At 45.7% G+C, this 27761-nt stretch overlaps 1 protein-coding gene across 7 annotated transcripts in view; it reads left to right on the top strand.

Moving 5' to 3' along the window:
* LOC116950386 (zinc finger protein 362) overlaps positions 1–27761 on the top strand; it is a 64891-nt gene that overhangs the window by 18666 nt on the left and 18464 nt on the right. For 3 of the 7 annotated variants that reach the window (XM_076072911.1, XM_032968079.2, XM_032968081.2), the window contains exons 2-6: positions 15942–16005; positions 19633–19918; positions 21433–21552; positions 22065–22211; positions 24270–24450. In XM_076072911.1, coding sequence (XP_075929026.1) covers positions 15943–16005; positions 19633–19918; positions 21433–21552; positions 22065–22211; positions 24270–24450 — 797 coding nt within the window. In that variant the 5' untranslated portion in view covers position 15942. Of the gene's footprint in view, positions 1–1279; positions 1366–15941; positions 16006–19057; positions 19165–19632; positions 19919–21432; positions 21553–22064; positions 22212–24269; positions 24451–27761 lie in introns of all 7 variants that reach the window. The other 4 variants (XM_032968082.2, XM_032968080.2, XM_032968083.2 and 1 more) reach the window with 4 other exon arrangements.

Genomic DNA, 27761 nt, shown 5'->3' on the forward strand with positions numbered 1-27761 from the left:
GGATAACACTCAAAAGGTCCTTCCGTGTACATATATTTCGTGAGTGACCGCTACATTTGTCAATGTTTAAAGAAGCAGCATTCACCTACGTTAATTTGTAAACCGTGAATGTTTAACAAATTGGGTGGCTGTGGGTCCCTGCTGTTGTTCGCAGGGCGCCATGGTGGCTAGGAGATGTTAAAATACCTCGCCTGGTATACAGGAGGTCGTGGGTACGATCCTGACCCTGACGCCTGTATATTTGGAGTTTGCATGTCTCCCCGTAGTCGCGTGGATTTTTCTCTGGGTCCTTCGGTTTTTCCCTCCACATTTAGAATCAACATGCGTCTATAGAGTATTTGGCTGCTATAAATTTCTATGTGATTAGCCACTTCGTTGAGCTTTCATTTGTGATAGCCAGGTCGCTTCTGAAAAAGAGGTATACAACTCACTGGGCCTTACCTGGTAAAATAAAAATAGTTTAGTTTATAGTAATTTGAGGTTATCTTGAATTTAGAGTGCTTATAAACAGTAACGTTGTATCCTGCTCAAATTAGCGATGGGAGTCGACGCCAACCTCTGTTGACAAAACACGCAAGCCAGTAGTTGGACATTCCATGGTCTCATGGCAGAGCCCATCCTATTCCAAAAGCTAACCACTGTTCACGTAAAACATAAAGTGGTTTCTACTCTTCTTCATGAGTCTGCAGGGTTGGCAGCGCTGGCTTTAGTTGACCCCCTGACCACATTTTGAACATGAAACCTTCCAACTACAATTACTGTAACAACTGCACCGTCTGGCCCACTATATGGTGTGGCCGTTAGCCATAGGCCCTTCATCAACTGTTGCCAGAGAGATAACAAATGTTTTATTTGTGTAAAATTAATGTCAAAAAGCTTGACGCCTAAAAAAACAACAGAAGGAACCTCCCAATAATAAAAATCACTGCTCCCCCTTTAATGTTGTAAATTGGCGGTTCACGAACCACAAGTCTAAATACTTAGTGCGCCTTCACTTTGAGTGATGTGTTTTTTGATTACACGTGACGGCGAGGAGGGAAAGTGGAAATGTTAGCCGAGCCAAAGGACTCCCCAGCCGTAGCATGCGATTGCCTTTTCGAGTCGGGGGCAACGGGCGCATTTTTCAAGAATGCAGCCCCCCACCCCTGCTTGCTGACAAACGTCTCTGGGAATGTAAAGAAAATAAATGTAACGAAAGGGCCTGCCGGATGAGTGAAAAAACAAGTGACAAGCGTGTACATGTGCCCCCCTTTTTTGTTTTCCCCAATCCCCACCCTAGAGTGATTTCACGAGCGGACGCAATAAATGACTCGACCTGTATCGGTTCAAGTTGTTTTGATTAAGTGAGACGGTGACATAAATAAGGTTAGTACCAGTCACGTTGTCACTGATCGTTGCCGGCAGTCGTCACGGGCGATGGTTGCTGTACCATTTTCTCTTGCGTGGAAAAGATAATAATTTTAGTCGCCCAATTCCTGCCAAACCTGATCCCTGCTCCTCCCCCTAGTGGGGCAACCAGGCTGTCCACTTTCAGTCGGATCGTATCGTCGGGAACGGTCGAGCAATGTTTGTCCACATACAGTGTTCACCAATTGACTGCAGGCAACCTTCTTACTCTTAATTGTTAAATACCAAATTGCTATAGCTGCTCACAATATATTAATTGCTGGCGTAAGTTGCCTATTAAGCTTCGTAGCTGTATAATGCTATTAATCTTTGGTGGAGATTGTGAACTTTGACTCTTGTGCACGCCGAATTGGACGGCTGAGTCTGGACAGTCGGTTGTATCTCACCAGGATCCACATTCGTCTCTCGATGGGTCGTTGAAAATAGTTTGTCCGCGCCGTTCTTGTGTGTGAACTTGTGAGGGTGTCCAGTTGGCTCGTGGGGCTAACACTATTTCAGGTGCGCAGCCAGCACCACTCAGATCCTCGGTTCATATACAGGTTTCACCTGCCTGTAATTAAACTGCGGTTTCTCAATTTCATTGAGTTGGTTGATGGTCTCAGCCTCTTCACAAGTTATTGCACAAAATAACTTTGAATGAAATTTGGTTTGCTTTGTCATATGATTTATTTTTTTTCTAAGAATTTAATATTTTTGTTGTATTGACTGTTTGGTGACATGACCACTTTAATCCACCGGGAGCCCTGATTATTATTACTGCAGATGTAATAACCGTGATAATACGTGCCACTGTGTGCTTCTCACATGAACTTTAAAGATCCCCCTGATGTAATTTGCAGGAGCAGGTCATTGTGTGTAGGTGGTAGGGTTCATATTTAAAAAAAAACTTTTTAATTACCCACAAATTACTCTATTGGGATTGTACACGGCAGCATTCATCGCCGGCAACTGGCAAACTGGTCACTCTTGCGAATAATTCTATCCTGGTCTCTTTGAGTTCTTATTCTGGTCAAAGAAAATCAACTGAACGATGAAAACACTGACCAAGGTGTGCCCCCCCCCCCATTGTTAATGAAGAAGTTATTTAAACTGACTTCAGAATTTGTCCTGTGTTGTCATATTCCGGGGCTGTTCTCTGACACAGAGTGGTGCACTGCTTGCCAGGAGAGTTTAATTTTGTACATTTCTTCACATGAACGACGATGCCAATAGCGCAATCGGAATAGTTTGTCACCTATGGGATTTATTTGCGGGACAACGGAACGAGATAGTTGTGAGCAGATTTGGCAACATCTGTGTCACGTGACAGAAGACATCACTCCATATGTTGAGCTTCTTTCGTGCATCGTACATAGCCAACCGTGCTAATTGGAGGAGCAGGGGGAAGGATAACAAACTTAACACAAAAAGCATTTCTCAAGACATATATACACCTTTTCCGGATCCCTACGAACTGTGTAGCCTCGACCACCATTCCACACCCACCCTCTTTTTCAGTCACGTTGCACACTCCCACCCACTCCCAATCTTCCACCCCCCCCCCCCTTTACTGTGTTCGGACGCTTGGAGAGGTGCGAGTGTGGAAAGTGGTGATGCTGAAGGTGCTCGCTAACAGCACTTGGTCCAACGGTCTGTGAAGGCTATACAGGGGATCTGTGTCTCTGTATTTCTGAAGAATCAAGTAATGCCAGAGTTTTAAGTGTTTTGCACCGAATGGGCCGCATGGTGTTGAAGAGTGGCATGGCATAGATGAGTGGCGCTTGCCAATAACACAATAACAGTCGGCAACACAGCAGTGTTTGTTGAGCGGGTCTGCTGATGAAACTCAGTAAGTCGAAACCAGTTCCCAATTGCCTACGTAAAAATTAGTACTGTAAAGCATTGGTCGAAATGACCATTGACTTCAAAAAAGTATTTCAGCTTTATGTGGAGTGGTGGACTTATTATGATTTGTTTGTTTTATACAAGTTATGATTCAAGTACGGGGAAATGTATCGGTGGGTTATATGGCAAAGATGTACAGTGAAGGAAAAAAGTATTTGATCCCCTGCTGATTTTGTACGTTTGCCCACTGACAAAGAAATGATCAGTCTATAATTTTAATGGTAGGTTTATTTGAACAGTGAGAGACAGAATAACAACAACAAAATCCAGAAAAATGCCTGTTAAAAATGTTATAAATTGATTTGCATTTTAATGAGGGAAATAAGTATTTGACCCCTCTGCAAAACATGACTTAGTACTTGGTGGCAAAACCCTTGTTGGCAATCACAGAGGTCAGACGTTTCTTCTAGTTGGCCATCAGGTTTGCACACATCTCAGGAGGGATTTTATCCCACTCCTCTTTGCAGATCTTCTCCCAGTCATTAAGGTTTCGAGGCTGACATTTGGCAACTCGAACCTTCAGCTCCCTCCACAGATTTTCTATGGTATTAAGGTCTGGAGACTGGCTAGGCTACTCCAGGACCTTAATGTGCTTCTTCTTGAGCCACTCCTTTGTTGCCTTGGCCTTGTGTTTTGGGTCATTGTCATGCTGGAATACCCATCCACGACCCATTTTCAATGCCCTGGCTGAGGGAAGGAGGTTCTCACCCAAGATTTGACGGTACATGGCCCCGTCCATCGTCCCTTTGATGCGGTGAAGTTGTCCTGTCCCCTTAGAAAAACACCCCCAAAGCATAATGTTTCCACCTCCATGTTTGACGGTGGGGATGGTGTTCTTGGGGTCATAGGCAGCATTCCTCCTCCTCCAAACACGGCCAGTTGAGTTGATGCCAAAGAGCTCCATTTTGGTCCCATCTGACCACAACACTTTCACCCAGTTGTCCTCTGAATCATTCAGATGTTCATTGGCAAACTTCAGACGGGCATGTATATGTGCTTTCTTGAGCAGGGGGACCTTGCGGGCGCTGCAGGATTCCAGTCCTTCAAGGCGTAGTGTGTTACCACTTGTTTTCTTGGTGACAATGGTCCCAGCTGCCTTGAGATCATTGACAAGATCCTCCCGTGTAGTTCTGGGCTGATTCCTCACCGTTTTCATGATCATTGCAACTCCACGAGGTGAGATCTTGCATGGAGCCCCAGGCCGAGGGAGATTGACAGTTCTTTTGTGTTTCTTCCATTTGCGAATAATCGCACCAACTGTTGTCACCTTCTCACCAAGCTGCTTGGCAATGGTCTTGTAGCCCATTCCAGCCTTGTGTAGGTCTACAATTTTGTCCCTGACATCCTTGGAGAGATCTTTGGTCTTGGCCATGGTGGAGAGTTTGGAATCTGATTGATTGATTGATTGCTTCTGTGGACAGGTGTCTTTTATACAGGTAACAAGCTGAGATTAGGAGCACTCCCTTTAAGAGTGTGCTCCTAATATCAGCTCGTTACCTATATAAAAGACACCTGGGAGCCAGTAATCTTTCTGATTGAGAGGGGGTCAAATACTTATTTTCCTCATTGAAATTAAAATTAATTTATAACATTTTTGACATGCGCTTTTCTGGATTTTTTTGTTGTTATTCCATCTCTCACTGTTCAAATAAACCTACCATTAAAATTATAGACTGATCATTTCTTTGTCAGTGGGCAAACGTACAAAATCAGCAGGGGATCAAATACCTTTTTCCCTCACTGTTTATGAAAGTCAAGCCTTCGATTGGTGTTAAAGTAATATGGGTTAGTGCTTTATGGAGGTGGTTTGATATAATATAGTATATAAATCGGTAGGGGTAGATTAATTTATATTGATCCATCAATTTATATTGATTCTTATAGCTCACAAAGCAGTTAACGTGTGTGTAAGAATGTATTGTTTTTCATGTATGGAAATGGTATGCTTGTGCAGTGGAGAAAACAGCACTATTACAAGACTGGAAAAAAATAGAAACAATACAAAGGATATGGTAAAAACATAATAACAAAAAACCTCATCACGGCCTTTGAATCAAGACAGTGGTGATGTGATCCCTCACTGGAAACAGAGCTGCATTGTGGTGGTTACATTTAGATACTGTGTATAAACCCAAATTGGATTATATTGCCGATTGTTGCCTTGGGAAAGCTAATCACAGTAGCGTGTTAGTCCCCAGGAGACATCTACTGATTCGCCCGTCCACCAAGGTTGTATTATTTGTCGCGATCCTGGGTCGCAACTCGATTCCAGGTCAGAGGGTCAGCAACCTGCGGCTCCGGAGCCGCTCTTGAAGGGGACCGCATTGTTTGAGTACCATCACCATCTCGTATTCGCCAGTGGTGCATTGCAGCTCTTTGAAGTCTTGAGTTTCTTCCCGAATCTGCACACAAAAATGGCTCCTTGTTGTTTTAGTTGCTTAACCCTGTTCCAGGTTACGGTTCTTGTTTTGTCTCATTGTTACATTCTCGTTTGTATCGTTTGTTTCATTTCTTGGCCTAAGCTTGTATCTCATTGTTTAAAGAGCATTTTCATAAAACAGTCATTGCCACATGCTATGCGACTGACTGCTCATTGTAAGATAAATTACATGAGAATAGAGTGAGGAATGATTATAAATATTCTCAAATATTCTGTTTAATAATTCCGCTGACAGGTCTTGAAGAAAACACTAAGGACAGTCCACAGCATGTCACAGCATTTTCACCCCTATCATAGCTCATCAGTAATGTAATGCCGATCTACAGACTGTCGAGGAAAGGTCAAGGTGTCATTGGTCCTCGGTCATTAAAGGATCATCAGCAAGCCGTGATCTTGTATAGACTGCAAGGATATTTGAAAATATTATTTGCGTTCTTAAAGTCACCAGGACTCATGATTGAACCGTGCCCCGCTACAGATTGCTGTGAAGACCGGCATTTTGTTTTAGGCAAATATACAATTGCTAAGCCATGCTGCTACATTGAAGCTTGCATACAGCATTATGCATTCACTGTACTAAGTGATAAATTAAAATACCTTTATTCACGTTGAATGCCGATAAAGCTTGAGACCATTATAACAAATGCGACAAAATAATCTATTGACGGTTAGAATCTTGACCTTAAAATCACAACAATCATTGCATGATGCAGAGCGGTGGTGGGTGTAGAATTGTAACAAACTGGAAAGGTATATAAATCTTGTAGCGGAAGCCACCAGATGTGAGGTTTTTTTTTTTTAAACTGGGTCCCGCAATTTAGCTTTGCGCGCCAACTAATACAAGGCAGCAGCTTTGACTGTGCTACGCGAATGCCGTTAATGTACGGCCCTCTCGCTTCCCCGCCCCCGACGGAACACATAAACGTTTTATTTTTTATTTCGCAATCGCGCAAGTTTGATTCTCGGGCCCATCGGTTAAGCTCGGCGCAAAGTCGGTGGCACTTGAATTGACTCGCCGCGTCGTCTTTGTAACGAAGCGTTTGGCCCTACGCGATGGGTGGGGGGGGGGGAGGTCCCAGCGCAGGCTCGTGCCACCTTGACAGTAATTACGCATGTTCGGTGTGACCTATTAAACTTCCGCTTGTTTTTACTGCGTTCTAAATCGCTTTGGTCTAAACAAACACTTGTAAATAAAAAAAAGGTTTACCGAGCGTATGTGACCGTGGGCGCAATAAAATGACATCGGTTTTAGACGGGCTCCGATTGACGTGGAAACCCCCCTCCCCACTCCCCCCGAAAAAAAAAAACATGCTCGACTGGAATTGTTGTCGCACGCTGATTGTGTTTAACTTTTTTTTTGCTTTCGGCTTGGTTTTCTATTACTCGCAACACTTGGCGGATATTTTTTCCCTGTCTAGTAATAAAGACAGCTATTGTTGACATCCCACCAAGTGGTACTCACTTTACCAACCGCCGTCGAGAGCTAATGGGCTGAGTCCGATCATGAGTCATGCGCTTTTCGTATAGCGGTCACGACTATGTCGCCGCCAAATACATTCTCCAGTACATGTAGAACCAGCATCCATCGGCATCAACAGGTCCAGATCCAAATGTCAGTCGCACAAGTCGATGTGTAAGCATGCATGTCGCCCTGACGCTTCGCTCCCTACGGAGCACTGGTGTCACCCCTCTTGTCGGAAGTTGATGGACTTGCCTGGCCCCGTGACTTTGCACCATCTGGGCGATTGTGCTCAGCCCACGAGTAGCCGCTCGGTCAACCCCGAACTGGATTTGAACTTGTGTAACTCTCCGATTGGGAGTTGCGTCCTTTTTTCTTCTCTGCCACTTTTCCTTGCCTCCACCGTCACAGTTGAACACCGTGACCAACAGCGTTCCCAGGTCGGTTAGTGGACGGTGCATTGACAAAGTGTTGTACAGTATTACAACAACACGCATATTGTTGCATAAACATTTTGCATGCTGTTGCTTTCAACGGTATTGGTTATTGCCGGACAACTACAAACAATGAATTGCAGGTTACAGCTACTAAGGCGACATGGGTGGTAGGGAGGCATATAAACATTATACTGTAACTCTGAAACCCGAGCTCTCCTGTTGACACTGCATCCTGTTGGCTTGGGTGCCCAGCAAATGCGTGGTTGGAAGAGGAATGCGTGTTTGCTTGGGAGCCCATGCACACAACGGGCACGTTGAGCCGCTTCCAAATGAAAATTTACAGAAACTGCGAAATGCAATGCCACTCGGTGGGCACCACTTCATCAGAAGTTTCCCACATTCACCTTGACAGTTGTGTATTCATGGAATTGATCCTTTGCTTCGAGAACCCGCGCTGACTGGCGTGGTGAAGTATGGTCCAGTAACCCGCTCCCCCCCCCCCCCCCAAGTGACCTGCACAGTGTGGGGAGACTCTTGTGCAGTAGTGGATTGACAAAAGGCTGAGCACGTGTATCTACTTTGACATTTGTTGCGCAGAGTGGCAAGTCATTCGCAGGTGGACTGATCAAAGAAATTAATATTGGTGACTATTTGGAAATTTACTAATTACAGTGATTATGACTACTATTTTATATTACATTCACTTCCACCTTACCTATTAAAGTCATTTTTGTCTGTCCATCTGTCTGTGTGTCTGTGGACGCAACTTGCGACGGATCTAACTCACAAACCGTGGGGTTTACATTTCTAAAAAGTACCCAGAAACCACGCGATAGACCCCGTGGTGAGCCAGCGCTATTTGTATTTCACATCCGTAAACTTTAAAGTAGTTAAATTAACAATTTAGTACTATGATTTATATTACTACCCTGAGCGCGCGCCAAAGCATGCATCTGCGCATGCGCGAGAGAGCTGACCCGTGGTTGCCCCTAGCAACGCACACGATCGGTGGGGGGAGGGGGGAATTCTCATTTGCGTTAAAAATGCAAAAAAAATACACTGCTGAGGTAGATTCTTCACAGTGTGATGTCCCCCCAACCCCAATGTGTGCAGTTACTACTATAGAGTTGGTGGATGCTAATACTATAGTCCGTAGATATTACTGCAGAGCAGGTGGGATGGTGGGGGGGGGGTCGGATAGCAGCCCAGCCCCAGCCTGCCAAAGTGCCACCTCGGCCGACTGGGCAATCTAGGCGAGGCCAGGGGCTCTGCACGGGACTAGGCCTCACCACTACACTCTGAAGTTAATACTATTATAGAGTCGATATATACTGTTTAACACGTAGGCTTTCGTGACCAATATTATTCATAATAAAGGTTTATGGGTTAGAACGCGATCTAACCCAAAAATCTTTATTATGAATCGATATATACTATTATTGAGTCGGTATATACGACTACAGAGTAGGTAGATACTACTGTAGAGTAGGTAAATACTTCTGTCGAGTTTGTCGTTACTGCTACTGTAGAGCGGGCTGTGGGGGGGGGGGTATTGCAGTCCAGCTCCAGCCTGCCAAGGCGCCACCTCGGCCGGCTGGTCAATCTAGGCGAGGCCGGGGGCTCTGCACGGGACTAGGCCTCACCACGGCACTCTGTTAAGTTAGTTATCTGCTACAGAGTCGATAGATACTATTATAGAGTCGGTAGATATGACTATAGAGTCGGTAGATACTACTGCAGAGTCGGTAGATACTACTATACAGTCAATAAATACTACTATACAGTCAGTAAATACTACTATACAGTCAGTAAATACTACTACAGTCAGTAGATACTACTGTAGAGTTAGTAGATACTACTACAGTCAGTAAATACTTCTACAGTCAGTGGATACTACTATAGAGTCAGTAGTTACGACTATAGAGTCGGTAGATACTACTATTGAGTCATTCGATACTACTGTAGATATAGTATATACTACTATGGTCAGTAAATACTTCTACAGTCAATAGATACGACTTAAGATTCAGTAGATACTACTATAATCTTTAGATACTACTGTAGAGTCAGTATTTATTACTATAGAGTTTTTGATACTGCTATAGAGTCGGCAGATACTATATTGCGTTAGTGGATACTACTGCAGTCGGTAGATACCACTGCAGTCAGTATATACTGCTACAGTCAGATACTACTATACAGTCACGAGATACCACTACGGTCAGTAGATACTACTATGGAGTCCGTAGACACTACTGTAGAGGTAGTAGATACTACTACTGTCAGTAAATACTACTACAGTCAGTAGATACTACTATAGAGTCAGATACTACTGTAGTGTTAGTAGTTACTACTATAGTCAGTGGATACTACTGTGGAGTTACTAGTTACTACTATAGAGTCGGTAGATACTAATAATATAGTCGGTAGATACTACTGCAGTCAGTAGATACCGCTACGCTCAGTAAATACTGCTACAGTTAATAGATACTACTATACAGTCAGTAGATACTACTACGGTCAGTAGATGCTACTGTAGAGTTAGTAGATGCTACTGTAGAGTTAGTAGATACTACTGTAGAGTTAGTAGATACTACTACAGTCAGTAAATACTTATACAGTCTGTAGATACTACTATAGAGTTAGTAGTTACTACTATAGAGTCAGTAGATGATACAGTCAGTAGCTACCGTTTTAGTCAGTATATACTACTGCAGAGTCTGTAGATACTGCTATAGAGTCTGCAGAAACTACTGTTATTATTTTATTCTCATTCTACGTGACTTTACCGAAAGAACCAAAGAAGATACTATAGAGTCAGCAGATACTACTATAGAGTTTGTAGTTACTACTTATATAGTCAGTGGATGCTACTATAGTCAATAGATACGACTATAAATTCCATAGATACTACTATAGTCATTAGATACTACTGTAGAGTCAGTATTTCTACTATAGAGTCGGTAGGTACTACTTTAGGGTCAGTAGGTACTACTACGGTCAGTAGTTATTACTCAGTCAGTAGATACTACTATACAGTCAGTAGTTACTACTACTGGGCTCAGTAGATACTACTACTGGGCTCAGTGGATACTACTGTACAGTCAGTAGATACAACTATAGAGTCACTAGATATTACTATAGAGTCAGTAGATACATATCTCACTCTATTGTATGTAGGGTGTTTAGGTATATATGCCTACGCGGGGGTAAAAATATATTTTCTGGGGGGGGGGGGTGGGTCGACAATTTTCGGAAACCTTTTAGATCAACTATTTACTCCCCTCTTTATATTACTTTTTAGACTTCTGCAAACCTCTTCTAATTTTGTTGACAGACAAATGGACAGACAAATGGCATGCCGGGCTTTCACTATAGCTTAGTACTTGTGTATTTTTTCCTCCGGGCAACGCTGGGTACTTCCCACTAGTAGAGATTTCACTTGCTTGGGTCACAATTAAAGTGGCTACTATTTCTTTTCACTGTTGTCTTTTGATCAAGGACTGTCATTAAACTGCATAGGTATCTACAGTAAAACCTTGGATTGCGATTCACTTGGTCTGCGAGTGTTTTGCAAGACGAGCAAAAATTCTAAATAAATAGTAATTTGATAAACGAGCGAGGTCTTGCAATACGAGTAGTACGTATACGCTTTGTCTGCCGAGCGTCACGTGATCACAACTGATATACGAGTGCTTTGGATTACAAACACGTTTCCGGAACGAATTATGCTCGCAATCCAAGGTTTTACTGTATTTAAGTGACTATTGTTCATCTTCATAGAGATCTATTAAATCCACCACCATTCACTATCATAGAAGCCTTTTAAAGACATGTTTCGGTCACTGCATAAGCCAGCGGTAAGCATTGGGCGGTGACGATTTCTGTTGGTCATCCTGTACCATTGGTTGGACATTCCACATTCCTGTGGCAGGAACTATTATTTAATGCAAGCGAATTGGCATTTGCTTTTATATACGAATAAACGGAGTGGTGACGCGGCCCAGCGGTAGCGGCACGTTAGTCGCTTGTTGCCGATTTTCACGGTTCGAACCCAACAGACCGCCCCGGTGAGCACCACAGTCGCTAGGAGATGTTAACTACCTCGCCTGGTATACAGGAGCTTTTATTTCGATCCCGACCCTGACAACTGCTGTTTATTTGGAGTTTGCATGGCTCTCTCCTCGTGGTCACGTGGATTTTTCTCCGGCTCCTCCGGTTTTTCCCTCCACATTTAGAATCAACATGCATTTAGAGCATTTAGAGCATTTGGCTGCTATAAATTTCCGTGCGACGATAAGCCACTTCATTGAGCTATAGTTTGTGACAGCCAGGTCTCTTATGAAAAAGAGCTATGTAGCTTAGTGGGGCCTTACCTGGTAAAATTAAATATGTTTTTGTTCTAGTTTATTGCTGCATGTATTAACCGTCAAGATATAACGCGCCGTCTGTGCACAAGAGTAGACCATTGCGTGCCAGCGTCAGGGTCCAAAATTTCCCAATTTTCTAAAATTATCCGCAAACTACCTCGATTGGGATTTTTGCCTGGCCATCGTCGCCCCCTTACTGGTGCACCAATGCCTGTTTTATAGACCAGCTGCTGAGAGTCACCTTGTGCCCACAGGAACAGCTACCACTGACGGTGCCATGATGTAAAGTGCGCTGTCAAAGAGTATAGGGCGCTGTAAAAAATACACTATTGTTAATAAAACCAGTTCTCAAAACAGCTCTTCAAAAGAGGTGCTTGCTCGCTTTCATAGAGATCTCATAGATCTCTATGAAAGCGAATTGCCCTCCCTGAAATGCATGCGCTCGGGCAAACTAGCGTGTTTGAGTTTATAGGCTACTCGGATGATCTCGTTTAGCCAACTGCCCGCCTGTTTTACAAGGAAGCTCCGTGGTGTCGCGGTGACCGCAGCGACGACAGCGAAATGTAGACAAAAAAACATCGGTCGTTTTGCGCGCGATGCACACGGCACCACTAATTGTCCGAGAGCCGCGTTGCGCATTGGAAAAGCGCAGGAATGCGTGCGCTCCTGAAGTGTGGAAACCAGACACCCGAGAAAACTCTACGTCCCGTGGGTCACTGAAACTATGGAATCGCTGCCCACATCTCGCGATGGCGTGCGCATGCCTCACACTTTGGGGGCTTTGTTGCGGAAAATTATCGTCAATGTAAAGCCTTTGTAAACTAACAACCAAAACCTAAACTTTTTACTTTTCCGGGTAAGGCCTCACAGCTATATTGCTCTTTTTCAGAAGCGACCTGGACGTCACAAATGATAGCTGAGCGAAGTGGCACATCATAATGTGGAAATTTATAGCAGCCAATTACTCTTCATCGCATGTTTCTGAAATGTTGGAGGGAAAATTCGGAGGACCCAGAGAAACATTCATGCGACCACGAGGAGAACACACAAACTCCAAATATACAGCAGGTGTCAGGGTCGAGATTGAACCCATGCACTGCTGTAAACCAGGCGAGGTAGTTAACATTGTGGCCGTGGCCCCCTTTTAATCCTTCGTGTGCCGCTGATGTCTGAGCACACCGCCCACGCGTCCGATCCTGTCGGGTGTGGTCTGAAAAACTAAGAGAAGCATTTGTGAAAGAAGATTCGGTCGACGAGATCCATAGGCTACAACCAGGGCGCCATGGTGGCGAGATGTTAACTACCTCGCCTGATTAACAGGAGGTCGTGGGTTTGATCCCCACCCTGACGCCTGCTGTATATTTGGAGTTTGCGGTGTCTCTCTCCCCGTGGTCGTGTGGGTTTTTCTCCGTGTCCTCCGGTTATTCCCTCCACATTTAGAATCAACATGCGTTTGAAGTATTTGGTTGCTGTAAATTTCTCCATGATGATAAGCCACTTTGTTGAGCTATCATTTGTTGCCAGGTTGCGTCTGAAAAAGAGCGATATAGCTCAGTGGGCTTCACCTGGTAACAAAAAAAAGTTTTATAGTTTTAGTTTAGACTTGACTTCAAAGATAGTTACTATTGCAGTAGCAGTAGATCTTAGCTGTAAATTTCAATAACATTGCAACTATTGTTCATCTTCATCGAGATCTATTACATCATTTTGTGATTGCACCTTCTAGTTTTGATGACCATGATCAAGAATTGGCCCTTATGTGCCAATAGGGCTCATCGTGGTGTACCTACCCAATTTGAAATGTTGCTGCGTCGCGAACAAACCATAACTGGCCCTACGTAGCTATGGGTTGTGAGCTCTTCCTCATAAACTAAATGGTGGTATACATGTGTGTGTATAGATGGTCTTTATTTACGACTTGGCAAGAGCCTATTGAGACCTGAAAATCTTTCTCAAGGGAGACCTGGGATTAATTAAATACAGCAATGCAAACAAATGATTTCCAATGTATAAACAGAGTGATGCAGAAAATACCATTTATAATGTTTGCTAGCAATTTAGGATACATTTTATATCATAATACTTCACCATTTTGTAACTTTATTAGATTAAAGTCAATGCAATGCATATGATTTTGAGTTGCTTTCTTAAATGTTTGTGTTTTATGAATGCCAATGGCTCTCGTCTGGTAAAATAAAGGATATAATTGGTCTTGACTTAAAGCTTTTGTGGCTGCAGGAATTCATATTCTTTGGGTCTTTTGGTAAAGCCACCTAGATAGAAAAAGAGTTAAAAAAATATCACGACGTTTCGATCGCAACACAAGCAATCGTCATCAGGTGAAAAATATCGGGGAGAACTACTGAGGCAGGAAATTTTTTATAATTTATCATTTTTTTAATAGCGGGAGAGCTACTGAGGCAGGAAAAACATAAATTATTTTTTCAACTGATGACGATTGCTTGAGTTGTGATGGAAACGTGATATTTTATATATATTTTTTATTATTTTCCATCTACGTGGCTTTACCAAAAGACCCAAAGAATATGATATAATTGGTGTAAGTTGCTTGTGTGTTTATGATGCAGGGTTTGGTTCAGATTGTGGCACAGTGTTAATAAGGGAGCAGACAAACTCTATTAAACCTTCAAGTTTAACGGTAGAGCTCAAGTAAAATAAAGATAGGGCATCCTGAAAAGAAAGTATCCCTAGTTTAAATAGACTGATTGATCATAATGTATTGGTTTGTGTTTAGGCCGAGCCAAGGGTACAGGAGCCAACGTTTGGAGAACGATGTACACCTGCACAGCCCTTTTTGTCAACCCACTGCTGAATGAGGCCCCCTCCCCATGCCGTGCAGGTCATGGGGGGGGGATATTTTTTAACCATACTTCACCACGCTGGTCAGTGTGGATTTGGTGACGTTGGGACCAGTGTCAGATATCACTTGCCACTGATGTCGGCCATAGCGGGAATGGAACTAAGATCGGATGGTTGTGAGCAGTAGCGCCTGTAAAAATACATTAGTGGTAAAGTGTTGTCTAAAAGACTAACGTGAGATTGACAAAATAAATTGATGAGTTGCTTTTGTTCGCCAAATGAAAATAGCATTTGTCCTTGGCCAATCTGATTTACCACCTTGGTAGTAATGCCCTTGGCTATTGTGCAAGGCACAAAACATGGACCAGATTTGTGTACTTCATGGGGAGCTATCGGCAAGCGCTATGGCCTGCCAATGCGGTGGCCACGAGACATGCGTGACCAATTCTGTTGAAATTTCGTACCTCGAGTTGCAGAGTAGTAGATGGCTGTCGCCCACTATTTCAGGCCATTGTGTTGCTTGTGAGACTGGGTGATGTGAAAACCAATGCAGATTTTCTGTTTAAGCAAACCGCTGTGATAAAACTGACTCTGAAGGCCCAGCGGTGGATGGATCAAGCATTGTTTCACGTGTTTGAGAAAGCAAATTCTGTTAATCCATTAATGTATTAATGCTGTTTGTCTGCCGTGTACAATTGACTTGCAGAAATACCAATGTAAGGTTTAAGTTATTCGCGCTGTTAGTCTGCCAAGTGTATTGTCTTGCAAATGACCAATGTGATGTTAGCGGATAAGCAGATAATGAGCAATATAGAAAGCCTTTCAGGATGCATTATCTTTTTGCTCTGCGTTGCCGCCTTGTTGCATGCTGCGGGTTTACTGAATGATGATTACATTTTCACCGCGAACCTTCGTACCAGAAGCTCGGGGGGGGGGGGGGGGGGGGAACCCGTATCAAGCTCGTTTCGTTTTTTGCGCTACCCACTTCTTTGAAAGTGAACGAACCCTGCTGCCGTTCGATATTGCTTTCGCTCATTTGTGTTCGTTTCAATGCCTTGTGCTGCATTAAAATGTGAGCGATGTTTTGCGTGGCTAACCTGCATGTCTTGTGTGTTTACCATCAGAATGGCAGAACCGCGGTTTAATAGCCCTTATTTCTGGCCTCATCCACCGACCATGACCAATCAGGTAGGGCATCGGAAACAAAAAAAAAGTTTTTTTTATTTACTTGCGTGCGCTTGTTTTGTGTTGTCTGCACGGTACACAACTGTACGGAATTAATTTTTTGTTTGTTTGACGACACGCGGGGATACTTTTCGTCTTCACGCAACTTCCCGCCGTCGTTCTTCAGGCGCGGCCCCCCCCCTGCCCCCCCCCTCTGCCCCCCCCCTGCCCCCCCCCCTCCTCTCGATGTGCAAATCCGCAAGTGCAGCGAGTCGATGTTTTCTCAGCCCTGGTTGGCAATGAATGACTGCACAGTGAAACCCTTCGCGATACGTTTCGCTCATTCGATTCCCAAGGTGTCCTATCGGTGGTCCCGCCGCTCAAGTTCGCTTGCCAGGCAAACACCTTTCGGGTGTGTACAGGATCGCAGCCTGGGGGTTACAACATCGGCCTGCTGGCTTCACGAGTCGTTCTTCGGGGGAAATCTGCCTGAGATGAGCGTTTCTCGGTGGGCGTTCCTTCTCATTACTCGATGCCCACAGTCATGTAATTGGATTAATGAAAATTCCCCAAAAAACCCAACTCATTATAAGTAGTTCATATGCATACGGATGCGTGCGTTTCATGGTGCATGCAAACAGATATTGAGTTAATCTTCTGCTGGCTAAGAGCGACGACGACAACAACAACACAAGGAATCGAGGGGTGTCGAAGTGATCTGGAACCGCCTTGGGTGATTTTCCACACTGGATTTGGATGAATTGGGCATTGCTTCACGGCATCAATTAAATTCAGGCTCTCGAGAAAAATCTTGGCACGTAAAAACTAGTTGATGATGAGTTGACACGCTTGCGGCACGTGTTTTATCGTGCACGTGTACGTGTTAATTCACTGCTGGGTAAGGGGATTCCCCCACACATTTGTGGATTGTGGGGGTTATTTTACTGTGCTTCACTACGCTGGTCAGTTAGGGTTGGCGAAAGGCAGGGGGGGGCTTCGTAGACATTGGAGCATAGTACAGTACTGCAATGCACTGTATTTAGCTATACCGCCGACTGCTGACCATGTAGCCCCACTGCAGCCTACAATCAGAATGAGAATATTTATTTATACTGGATGAGGAATGCATATTCTCTGCACAAAGATGGCCCATCTGCACACTGTCCCAGGCTCAACCCTGTGTGTAGCGAATTGTGTCTGTGTAAAGTGATAATAATAATTGTCCCGTTCACGAATCTTTTTGCCATTGTTTCCTTCGGGCTAATGGTACAAATGGGACCGAACGAACAAGACACGCACAATAGTACATACCGCCCAAATGAGGGGTACACATTGCACTGTAGTAACAAATTAAAAACAATTGGTTCTTGAAAGAAATGGAGACTCCACCTGCCCATCCCCAATCATGATGATGGTTTATTTTTTTGTGCAGTCATTCGTGGCTAAGATTAGACTGCCAACTCGCTACACTCGATTCCAGTGCAATCGCAGGGTGGCGTTTAGATTTGAACCTATTATCTCAGCAGTGTCAGCAGTGCTCTGACCTGACTCACCCGGCCACGTAAAGTTTTCTCACGCTTATCAGCATTCAATTGCCATCAAGTCCAGTGCACAGTTCACGGTGGCTAGATGTTAATTACATTGCCTGGTATGCAGGAGGTCATGGGTTTGATCCCGACCCTGACACCTGCTGTATATTTGGAGTTTGCGTGTCTCTCTCCCCGTGGTCGCGTGGATTTTTCTCCAGTTTTTCCCTCAACATTTAGAATCAATATGCGTTCAGAGTATTTGGCTGCTATAGATTTCCACGTGATAAGCCACTTCGGTAACTCATATATGTTCTGTCCATCACTCGATCCCCCTTGTTTTCTGTCCCTCAAATTACATTTTGTTTTGTGCTATCCGCATCATGTGGTGAGACAAAGATGACGGTCATTTGAAACTCTCGCAGTGCGAGAGGCGCCGATCTATAAACTCCTTTCAAATGCCCTGCAAAAGCGTGTTTTATGACGTGACAGACAAACTGATTGTTTTTCCGTATTCTATGCCGGAATCGGGCAAATACGGTAAAAAAACCCCTTTAATTTGATTTGATGGTTGTTTTGTTCAGTCATTGGTAACCAGGCTGCGACCATCACCTCACTGCACCCGAGAACACGGTTTAATTACAGGCAGCTGAATCCCCAAAGTTTAACTCGGGATATCAGCAGCGCCCCTGCTCGGTGCTGTGATGTTGTACTCATAATAAAGGTTTTTGGGTTAGATCGCGTTATTTATAAATGCGTCGTAACCCTCCACCACCCGACACGGCCAATCAGCAAAAAAGTGTCACGTTGACAAAAGACAAATAGTTCACTACTTTAGCCCACCAGTGTGTTGAAGAGTGAATCCACAAAATTTACAGTTTGAGTACGACGTTTCACTGGTAATTACATCCAGCATCATCGGGCAATTCGCCAGAATAGTAAAACCCTCACTTGCTCCCGGTCTTAAATAGAGCAGCAGGGTGACGTCATCATTTAACTCATTCATGTTGTACTCACCCTCTGAGCCGCCTCCCCTTCCAACTAGGTCACTATGCCGTTGTCAACATGACTGTGTAGTTAGTTGCTCCAGACAAATTATTTGTAGTTGCACAATTGTTCGGTTGAACCGGTGGCCTATTAAATCAAATTGCATAGTTTCCACGATGGAGTAACGGACGCCTTTGAAGCATTTTAATAGCTCAGCGATTTTAAAATAATTTCCTTACGTTCACGATGCATGCATATGAATCTTGCTTTGTAATGGATGGGCCCCCTATGACTTTCGCAAATTTCACCGTTCGGCTGAGAACGAACGAGGAGCGAGCAATCGATTCTCAAGTCGTGATCCCGAACGATGCCAATTCATAGAACCCCAGGGCTAGCGAATTGTTACGTTCCTGGACGCGATAAGTGCAGGTTCCCCAACACAAGACGCAACTGCCGCCTATGGTGTTTGATATTGAACGTTGCACGGGTGCGGTCACAAAACCGAGCTGGAGGCAATTTTGAACTCTGCCCACTCTCCTGCGTGTTTCTCTAATTGTCGGTAGATGGCAGCAGTGAGACACGCACATTGAACATGGCGGATTGCAGCAACAGGGGCATGAAGCCGAGAGCAAGTCGTGCAGCCTCTTGGAGCTGACGTAATGGGCATCCGGTGAAGCTTTTCTAAGTCACAATGGGTCGTTTTTTTTTGACAGGAGGGTTCTGCATTGAGCTCTTTGGCCAATTTATTTTCAAAAGCAATGTTTTGCGCTTGGGAAGAAGCCGCAGTACAGTACTCGGGACAAAAATCCCACCGCGCATGCGAGGGGCACACCGAAGTACCCGGACAAAACATCGCGCGACTTGAGAAGTTAACGTTCAAAGGTCTACACAGATGGGTTCACAAACCCACCTGCTGTGCTGCGATCACTGGCCCACCTTGCAGCCCAGCAGATTTTGGAGTTTCACAAATCCACATCGATAATTATTGTTCTGTGATCCACCGACCCCCCTATCTTAAGCGTCGTCTACAGTTGTGAGAGGCGCACGTTCTCCTTGTTATCGTTTGACACACGTGCGTGCGTGCGCGCGCCTGTTTGTGTTTTTCCGTTGACGTGAACCTTTCTCTTGCGCTCGTCAGATCGACAACCTCGTCCTGATCAACAAAATCAAGGAGCAGCTGATGGCGGAGAAGATCAGGCACCAGTCGCACCAGCCACTCGGGCAGCCGTTGCCACCGCCACTCTCCCAACACTCACCCTCCACCCCCAACCTAAGTCAGCAGCAGCTGTCCCAACAGCAGCAGCAGCAACAACAGCAGCAGCAGCAGCAGCAACAGCAGCAGCAGCAACAGCAGCAGCATGAGGCCCAGCATGGCTCTGGGAAGCCCAATGTGGCACTGCACGCCCGTCCACCAAGCACTATGGGTGAGGGGAGAGAGGGGGAGTGTTGTGAAAGTGGTTCAGGTGGTCTGGGCAAGGGGCTAGGAGGCAGAGATTGGTGGATCGCTTGTAGATTTAGATGATCTCCTGCGTGTATCCACCAGTTGTTGTGGTTTTTGGCAGGAGCTGGGCGAGTTTTTTTTTTTTCCCGATCGAGTAATCGTTTAACGAATTATTGGTTTGACCACTCGGCGAACGCAGTTGGGGGGAGGGGGGGGTAGGAAAAAAAAGTTTCGACCTTTGTTCTCCCCGTGTGTGCCGCTGGGTGGGAGGTGGTGGGCACGGCTAGGTTTACGGCACCGTCAACCTGGCTGTGGTTTGTCAGGGCAGCCGCCGCTCTTAAAGGAGCCTGCGTAGTTGACCACAGAAGTCGTAGTCGTCGGTTATTATATTTAGTTGTTCAATCGACTTTCTCCCAGCTCCAGATTTGATTGATCGTCATTCATTTTTTTTGGGGGGGGAATGCTTAATTCACACGTCTATTTATTTGTAGTGTATATATAAGGGTATGCTCTGGCCGGGTTGCATTGTGGTTAAATAAACTGAACTTGCAATTGGAAAGCGACAAATCGAATTCCCAACCGAGGTGAAGTACGTAAATTCAGGCAAACTTCTCTTTACAGGGGTTGATCAAACGAGTGACACTTTGTGGGAAATCAAACAGTGAACACCTCATGGGAAAACTGGGCCCCACCATAGCAATGTGGTATTTTCACCAACAGTTGGGCCACCAATCGAGACCCAGCACCACTGCCCCATGTCATACTTCCTGACCCATTAGATTTAAGCTGCAGGCTGCTTCCAATATTCAAACCCGTTTATCGCGTGCTATGATTATCTTTGCAATTTGCTTTGCTGTTAAAAAATATTAAAGAAAAATTGGAATCCTACCGCTTAATTTGCTATGGTTAAGTAAATTACTTAAATGGAATTATACATGACAATCATCGCCCCCTACTACGAAAACCTGGCAGGACCCTCCTGAAAATTTCACGAGACCGAGCGAGGCTTTAATGGGTAAACGAGCAATGATGAGGGGAAAAAAATGCCATGCTCACATGAGCTGGGAGACACTTTAGCTACGTTTTCATGACCACTGGCAAGCCTGCCAGCTTGGATCTGACTTTGGCTTGCCAGCTCTGCCCCTGTTTCCTATGGTAGCCCTGCTGGACCTAGCCAACACCAAGGGGGGCCTGCTGGGGTAGCGAGGTCTGCGAGATCCCTCTTTGTGAGGGAGCCCCACATGCTTTCGCCCCGGGGCCGCCCCCAAAACGAAAGAATTTGTGATGTCATTGGGAGAGCGCATTAATTATTGGGATGCGCGCGGTCGATGACGTCCGTCGCTCAGTTCAACTGCAGGTGTTCGTCATATTGAAAAAATATAAACGCAATTGAACCGCGGTTGAAGATTATAAACGTGTAATAGACTTTTTAGCGTGGCGATGGCCGAACCAAACCCAAATCTGCATTAAAACAATTTAAAACGATTTTTTTTTAAGATCGCTTTCCCAAGCCCTACGCCACAGCCGTGGAGGGTAGGGAGGGGGAGGGGGCTGGGGGGATGGTGCGGGAGACTGGTGGATTGCGGGGACACGGATCCGGGTCATGCTGCTGCTATGGTTAGTGTGAGGGATAGGGTTAGGGTTAGCGCTGGGGAGGGGGACAAAGGGTCTATTGAGCCCCCCCCTCCATCCCTTAATTTTTTTGATGGCCATTAGTCATAATTGTAACAATTGTCAACATTAAATGTGTGTACGAATGGCTAAATGATTCGCAATATTGGATTCATAACACAAGTAATTCCCCACTGGGTGTTTTGTCCGAAATAAAAACGGTTAGGAAAAGAAATGTCTCGCTTAGATCCCCTGGTAGGAAAACAAATTGCACCCCCTCCAAAATGTTTAAACTTGTGCACCACTAACGATGAACTACATATTCATATGCTCGTAAGCTTTCATTTGACCTCAGGTCCTTGAAAAAGATGCTTAAATGACTGCACTTGCAGATTAGCCGATTTGTTATGTAGACAAGTGTTGGCCTCGTCTCCTGCCTAGCGTTCAAGTCTCATGACCCGTTGTGTTGTCGATGCCCACTGCTAATCGTGTCACGTGCTGCCGCCGTGCTGTTGCAGGTGACATGGGCTGCCCGTCACCAGGAGGCATGGAAGGCCAGGTGGGCATGGCTCGGGGAATGGTGTCTTCGGCCGGCGGTGGAGGGGGCGGCGGTGGCAACCAGGGCCGCGTGGACACAGCGGGCAGCCCCCTGCCCATGATGCCAGGTGAGGGCCCGGTCTAATGCAGCAAAGTAGGCTGACCTTATACTCTTTGGTTCTTTCAGTAAAGTCACGTAGGTATAAAATAAATCACGATGTTTTCGGGCGCAACACAAGCGTCCGTCATCAGATGACGGATGCTTCTGTTGCGCCCGAAACGTCGTGATTTATTTTATTTTATACCTACGTGACTTTACCGAAAGAACCAAAGAGTATGGATTCCTGCAGTCACGAAAGCTTCAAGTCAAGATAGGTTGACCTTGTTTCGTGCACCATACGTGGGCAACGAGGTAAGACCGTTCCTTCTTTGTCGGTGCCACCATCCACATGACTTGGTGGCATTGACTAAAAAAAACTCGGTGCTACCAAGGTGCAAAATGAAACTTACGATGCTCAACACCTGGGTAGCGACAACGTGCGCTCGCACGTAACGGCAACATCGAACCTTTGTTGTCTCACGGCGGGCTCAGGTTTGAGAACCCGGGCCTTTTTGAGGGTCTCCAAAACCTTTACGCTCTGTTCTACTGTAGAATATCAATCAGGGCATGGACCTTGGGCTTCGTGTGGGAGTGAATGCCACGTCAAGATCTCTTGAGCGAGACAGGATCGCTCAACCCAGAGAAATATCCCGCTTCACTTGTAGGGGGAGAGTGTCGGCACAAGCCGTACCAAGGCGAAATTAACCCAACCTCATACCAATAGCAATACCCGCCATTCGCCACTAAGTGACGTCACTCCGGCACCTGTGCCAGGCCAGGTGCACCCAACCCCACGCGATCTCGAACGCATTCACTCGCACCACTTGGCGCGTTCATCCTCCTACCACGTGTCGGAGCTTGCGCAACTCGAGGCGCTCACGAGTGCTCAGTGCGTCACACATTCACGAAGCGTTGACGCTCCACAGGGCACGCGCGTGACCGCCCTTGCAGCCCCAGTGCTGCTCCGCGGCAAGACTCGTCTCGCTTCCTGCCAGAGCAAACCTCTTGTGTCGAAGGGCACGCTAAGGCAGGCCCTGGGAAGTTTCTGGGCCGCACCCTTCTGCTCCCGCGCTCTCACCTCGCCCCCGTTCACGTCTGCTGCTCGCCAGACCCCCCCCCCCCCCCCCAACCAAGCCCCTTGCAAACACAGGCTCTCTCCACCAAAGTGTGAAGCTTCACTCGCAGTCTCAAGAGACTGGCTCCTTTTGCATGTGCTGCCAATCAGGCCCAGTTGGTACTTCAGCCACTGAGTGGCCAATAATTCCACCAATAACTCTCTCCAGAATTGGTCTTTACACCTCCCTTTGCGCAAGTTTATCAAACCCGGTTCGGCACCACACCTGACTGAAAGATAGATAATAAACAAAACATTAGATGACATGTTTACAATACTGTTGCTCCCGTTGCCAGGTGTAGATATTTTATAGATCAGCTGTAGGGCAGTGTCCATTAACCCCGTGACTGCTTGGAAGATTAGTAATTCACACAGCTTTTTGTCAGTCCATTGTTGGACGAAGGCCTCCCCACGTTGTGTCGGTCGTGGTGGTTGCATGGCTATACTTCACCACACTGGGGTCAGTGCTCTGTTGGTGAAGGTGGTGGGTGCCCCATTAGCGGTTCAGATATTAGTCGCCGCTGATATTATCCGTGGCTGGAAATTTATTTCGGGTCACTGGGTTCATAATTCCGTGCGCCAACCACTGTGCCACCGTTCCCCACAAGCTCTCATCCCACATGAATAAGCATATATGTACATACGTAAGGGTGAGTGTTCATGGATGTTCGTTTAATTGAGAGGACAGGTAATATTTACTTAACTTTTGAAAGCACAGGCTCGCACATGCCTTGAGCATGTATGTAGGAGTAAGTGAGTGAGCGAGTGGATGAGTTGGGGAGTGAGTGAGCAAGCAGATGAGTGAACAAGTGGGTGAGTGAGCGAATGAGTGGGTGAGTGAGCGCATACATGCAGTGTGAGAGTGAGCGAGTCAGGGGGTGGGTGGTTGCGTGAGTCTTATGAGTGAGCGTGTGGGTGGGTGCGCGAGTGGGTGAGTAAACGAGTGACTTGAGGGCGTTTGTGGCCTCGCAGGCCTGACGTCGGCGCACCAGGTGCTGGAGGGCATGTCCGGCGTGGGCACCGTGGGCAAGCGCGGAGAGCGTGGCCGCAGGAAAAAGGCGGCCCTGGACGGTGGCGGGCAGCCGGTGCTCGTCGTGCCCTACCCCATCCTCGCGTCGGGCTCCGACCAGCCCAAGGACGGCAAGACGTACAAGTGAGTGCACTCGCGCCCCGTCCATCTCTCCTCATCTCCCATCTTTTGCCTCTTGCAAATACAGCAAGAGTAGGTTGCCAATGTACGTATGTTGAACTTACTTTCGTGCCTTACGTAGCCAACGAGGAAAGACCGTACCATCGAGGTAAGACCGTTCCTTCTACAGTGAGGGAAACAAGTATTTGATCCCCTGCTGATTTTGTACGTTTGCCCACTGACAAAGAAATGATCAGTCTATAATTTTAATGGTAGGTTTAATTGAACAGTGAGAGACAGAATAACAACAACAAAATCCAGAAAAACGCATGTCAAAAATGTTATAAATTGATTTGCATTTTAATGAGGGAAATAAATATTTGACCCCTCTGCAAAACATGACTTAGTACGTTGTGGCAAAACCCTTGTTCGCAATCACAGAGGTCAGACGTTTCTTGTAGTTGGCCACCAGGTTTGCACATATCTCAGGAGGGATTTTGTCCCACTCCTCTTTGCAGATCTTCTCCAAGTCATTAAGGTTTCGGGACTGACGTTTGGCAACTCGAACCTTCAGCTCCCTCCACAGATTTTCTATGGGATTAAGGTCTGGAGACTGGTTAGGCCACTCCAGGACCTTAATGTGCTTCTTCTTGAGCCACTCCTTTGTTGCCTTGGCCGTGTGTTTTGGGCCATTGTCATGCTGGAATACCCATCCACCACCCATTTTCAATGCCCTGGCTAAGGGAAGGAGGTTCTCACCCAAGATTTGACGGTACATGGCCCCGTCCATCGTCCCTTTGATGCGGTGAAGTTGTCCTGTCCCCTTAGCAGAAAAACACCCCCAATGCATAATGTTTCCACCTCCATGTTTGACGGTGGGGATGGTGTTCTTGGGGTCATAGGCAGCATTCCTCCTCCTCCAAACACGGCCAGTTGAGTTGATGCCAAAGAGCTCCATTTTGGTCTCATCTGACCACAACACTTTCACCCAGTTGTCCTCTGAATCATTCAGATGTTCATTGGCAAACTTCAGAGGGGCATGTATATGTGCTTTCTTGAGCAGGGGGACCTTGCGGGCACTGCAGGATTTCAGTCCTTCACGGCATAGTGTGTTACCAATTGTTTTCTTGGTGACTATGGTCCCAGCTGCCTTAAGATCATTGACAAGATCCTCCCGTGTAGTTCTGGGCTGATTCCTCACCGTTCTCATGATCATTGCAACTCCACGAGGTGAGATCTTGCATGGAGCCCCAGGCTGAGGGAGATTGACAGTTCTTTTGTGTTTCTTCCATTTGCGAATAATCGCACCAACTGTTGTCACCTTCTCACCAAGCTGCTTGGCAATGGTCTTGTAGCCCATTCCAGCCTTGTGTAGGTCTACAATCTTGTCCCTGACATCCTTGGAGAGCTCTTTGGTCTTGGCCATGGTGGAGAGTTTGGAATCCGATTGATTGCTTCTGTGGACAGGTGTCTTTTATACAGGTAACAAGCTGAGATTAGGAGCACTCCCTTTAAGAGTGTGCTCCTAATCTCAGCTCGTTACCTGTATAAAAGACACCTGGGAGCCAGAAATCTTTCTGATTGAGAGGTGGTCAAATATTTATTTCCCTCATTAAAATGCAAATCAATTTATAACATTTTTGACATGCGTTTTTCTGAATTTTGTTGTTGTTATTCTGTCTCTCACTGCTCAAATAAACCTATCATTAAAATTATAGACTGATCATTTCTTTGTCAGTGGGCAAACGTACAAAATCAGCAGGGGATCAAATATTTTTTTCCCTCACTGTATGTCGGTGCCACCGCCCACAGGACTTGGTGGCATTGATTCTAAAAAACAATTTTTTACTTCAAAAACGAAATTTACCATGCTCAGCATCTGTGTAGTAATTGCAGACACGTGTTCCCTACATTTATCGCAATCTTAATGGAATGATCACAAGTAAAATTCTAATGATTTATTATTGAATTTTGATGGGGTTGATTTTTCCGTCTACAGCTTGTGTACTCCCCCCGTCTGCCTCTTGCTTAAGTCCCGTCCACTCGACACCTTCCATGGTTTTCCGTCATCTCCCCCTCATCGCTTTTCCCATTCCCTACGCCTTCTCTGCCCCGTGTCTTTGTTTTTCCCTTTGTCCACCACGGTGGCGAGATGTCAACTCCCTCACCTGGTATGCAGGAGGTCGTAGGTTCGATCCCGACCCTGACGCTTGTATATTTGGAGTTTGCATGTTCTCCCTGTCGTCGCGTGGAATTTTCTCCAGTTTTTCCGTTCTTTCCCTCCACATTTAGAATCAGCATCACGCGTTTTAGAGTATTTGGCTGCTATAAATTTCCACGTGATGAAGATAAGCCACTTCGTTGAGCTCTCATTTGTAGCGAGGTCGCTTCTGAAAAAGAGCGATATAGCTCAGTGGGCCTCACCCTGGTAAAATAGAAAATAATTTTAGTTTTATTCCTCATCCCACCCCTGCTTTGTATCTACTCATGCCCTTTTTGTGTCCCCACATCTCCTCTTTACCTGCGCTGTCTCCCATTATCCGCCATTTGTCTCCTTGTCTTCACCTCTACTCATCTACCATTTGCCTCCCCGTGTCTTCCCCATCTCCTCTCCGTTCCCCTGACCTGTTTGCCTCCCGGGCATATGGGTACGATCACCGTCACCGCCATTCTCCCCCCCAATCCGAAATGCTCCTTTTTTTCAAGGCAATAGCACACGTAGCTTCTTTTTTCTCCGAGCGAGAGTCCTTGGCATTATCCGAGCTTATTTTGCTTGCGAATTCGATAACGCCTTACTCGTATCTGTCCTATCATCTCCATTACACGACTTATTAATGTTATGTCGGCACTCGCTGTCGGGAAATCCGAAACGGCGATTGGGCGGTGGATGTCCCAGTTGGTAGGGGCCACAGTGAAAGTTGTAACCGTGTCATGCTCGATTCTGATTGGACGATAAAGTCACGTGGGCTGCCTTGTACCATACCAAGTCCTGCCTTTGTTTCTCAAACGTTCAACTAAAAAAGTGCAGCAACCCTAATCAAGTTTAGTCAACTCTTGAAGCAGTTCTTCGGTATCCGCTTCCGCGGGCCATTCTCTCACAATAAATATTTCGCTGCTGTGTTTAAAGTTTTTCCAATGGATTCTCCATCCCGTAGCATAATGCTGATCACACAATCGAGATAAAATAAGGGAAAAGACAAGAAGATGAGAGGAAAAATGGATATCTCATCTCTATGTTGGGACCATTGCAACTTACTCGCTAACATATTTTTTTGTCGACATGCTTTTAGTTACGTTGCTAATTGGCATGCAACGATTAATCTCTTTCATCGATG

The sequence above is a fragment of the Petromyzon marinus genome, chromosome 39, assembly GCF_048934315.1.
Source record: "Petromyzon marinus isolate PM22_M1 ecotype Great Lakes invasive population chromosome 39, UKy_Petmar_22M1.pri1.0, whole genome shotgun sequence".
NCBI lineage: Eukaryota > Metazoa > Chordata > Hyperoartia > Petromyzontiformes > Petromyzontidae > Petromyzon > Petromyzon marinus.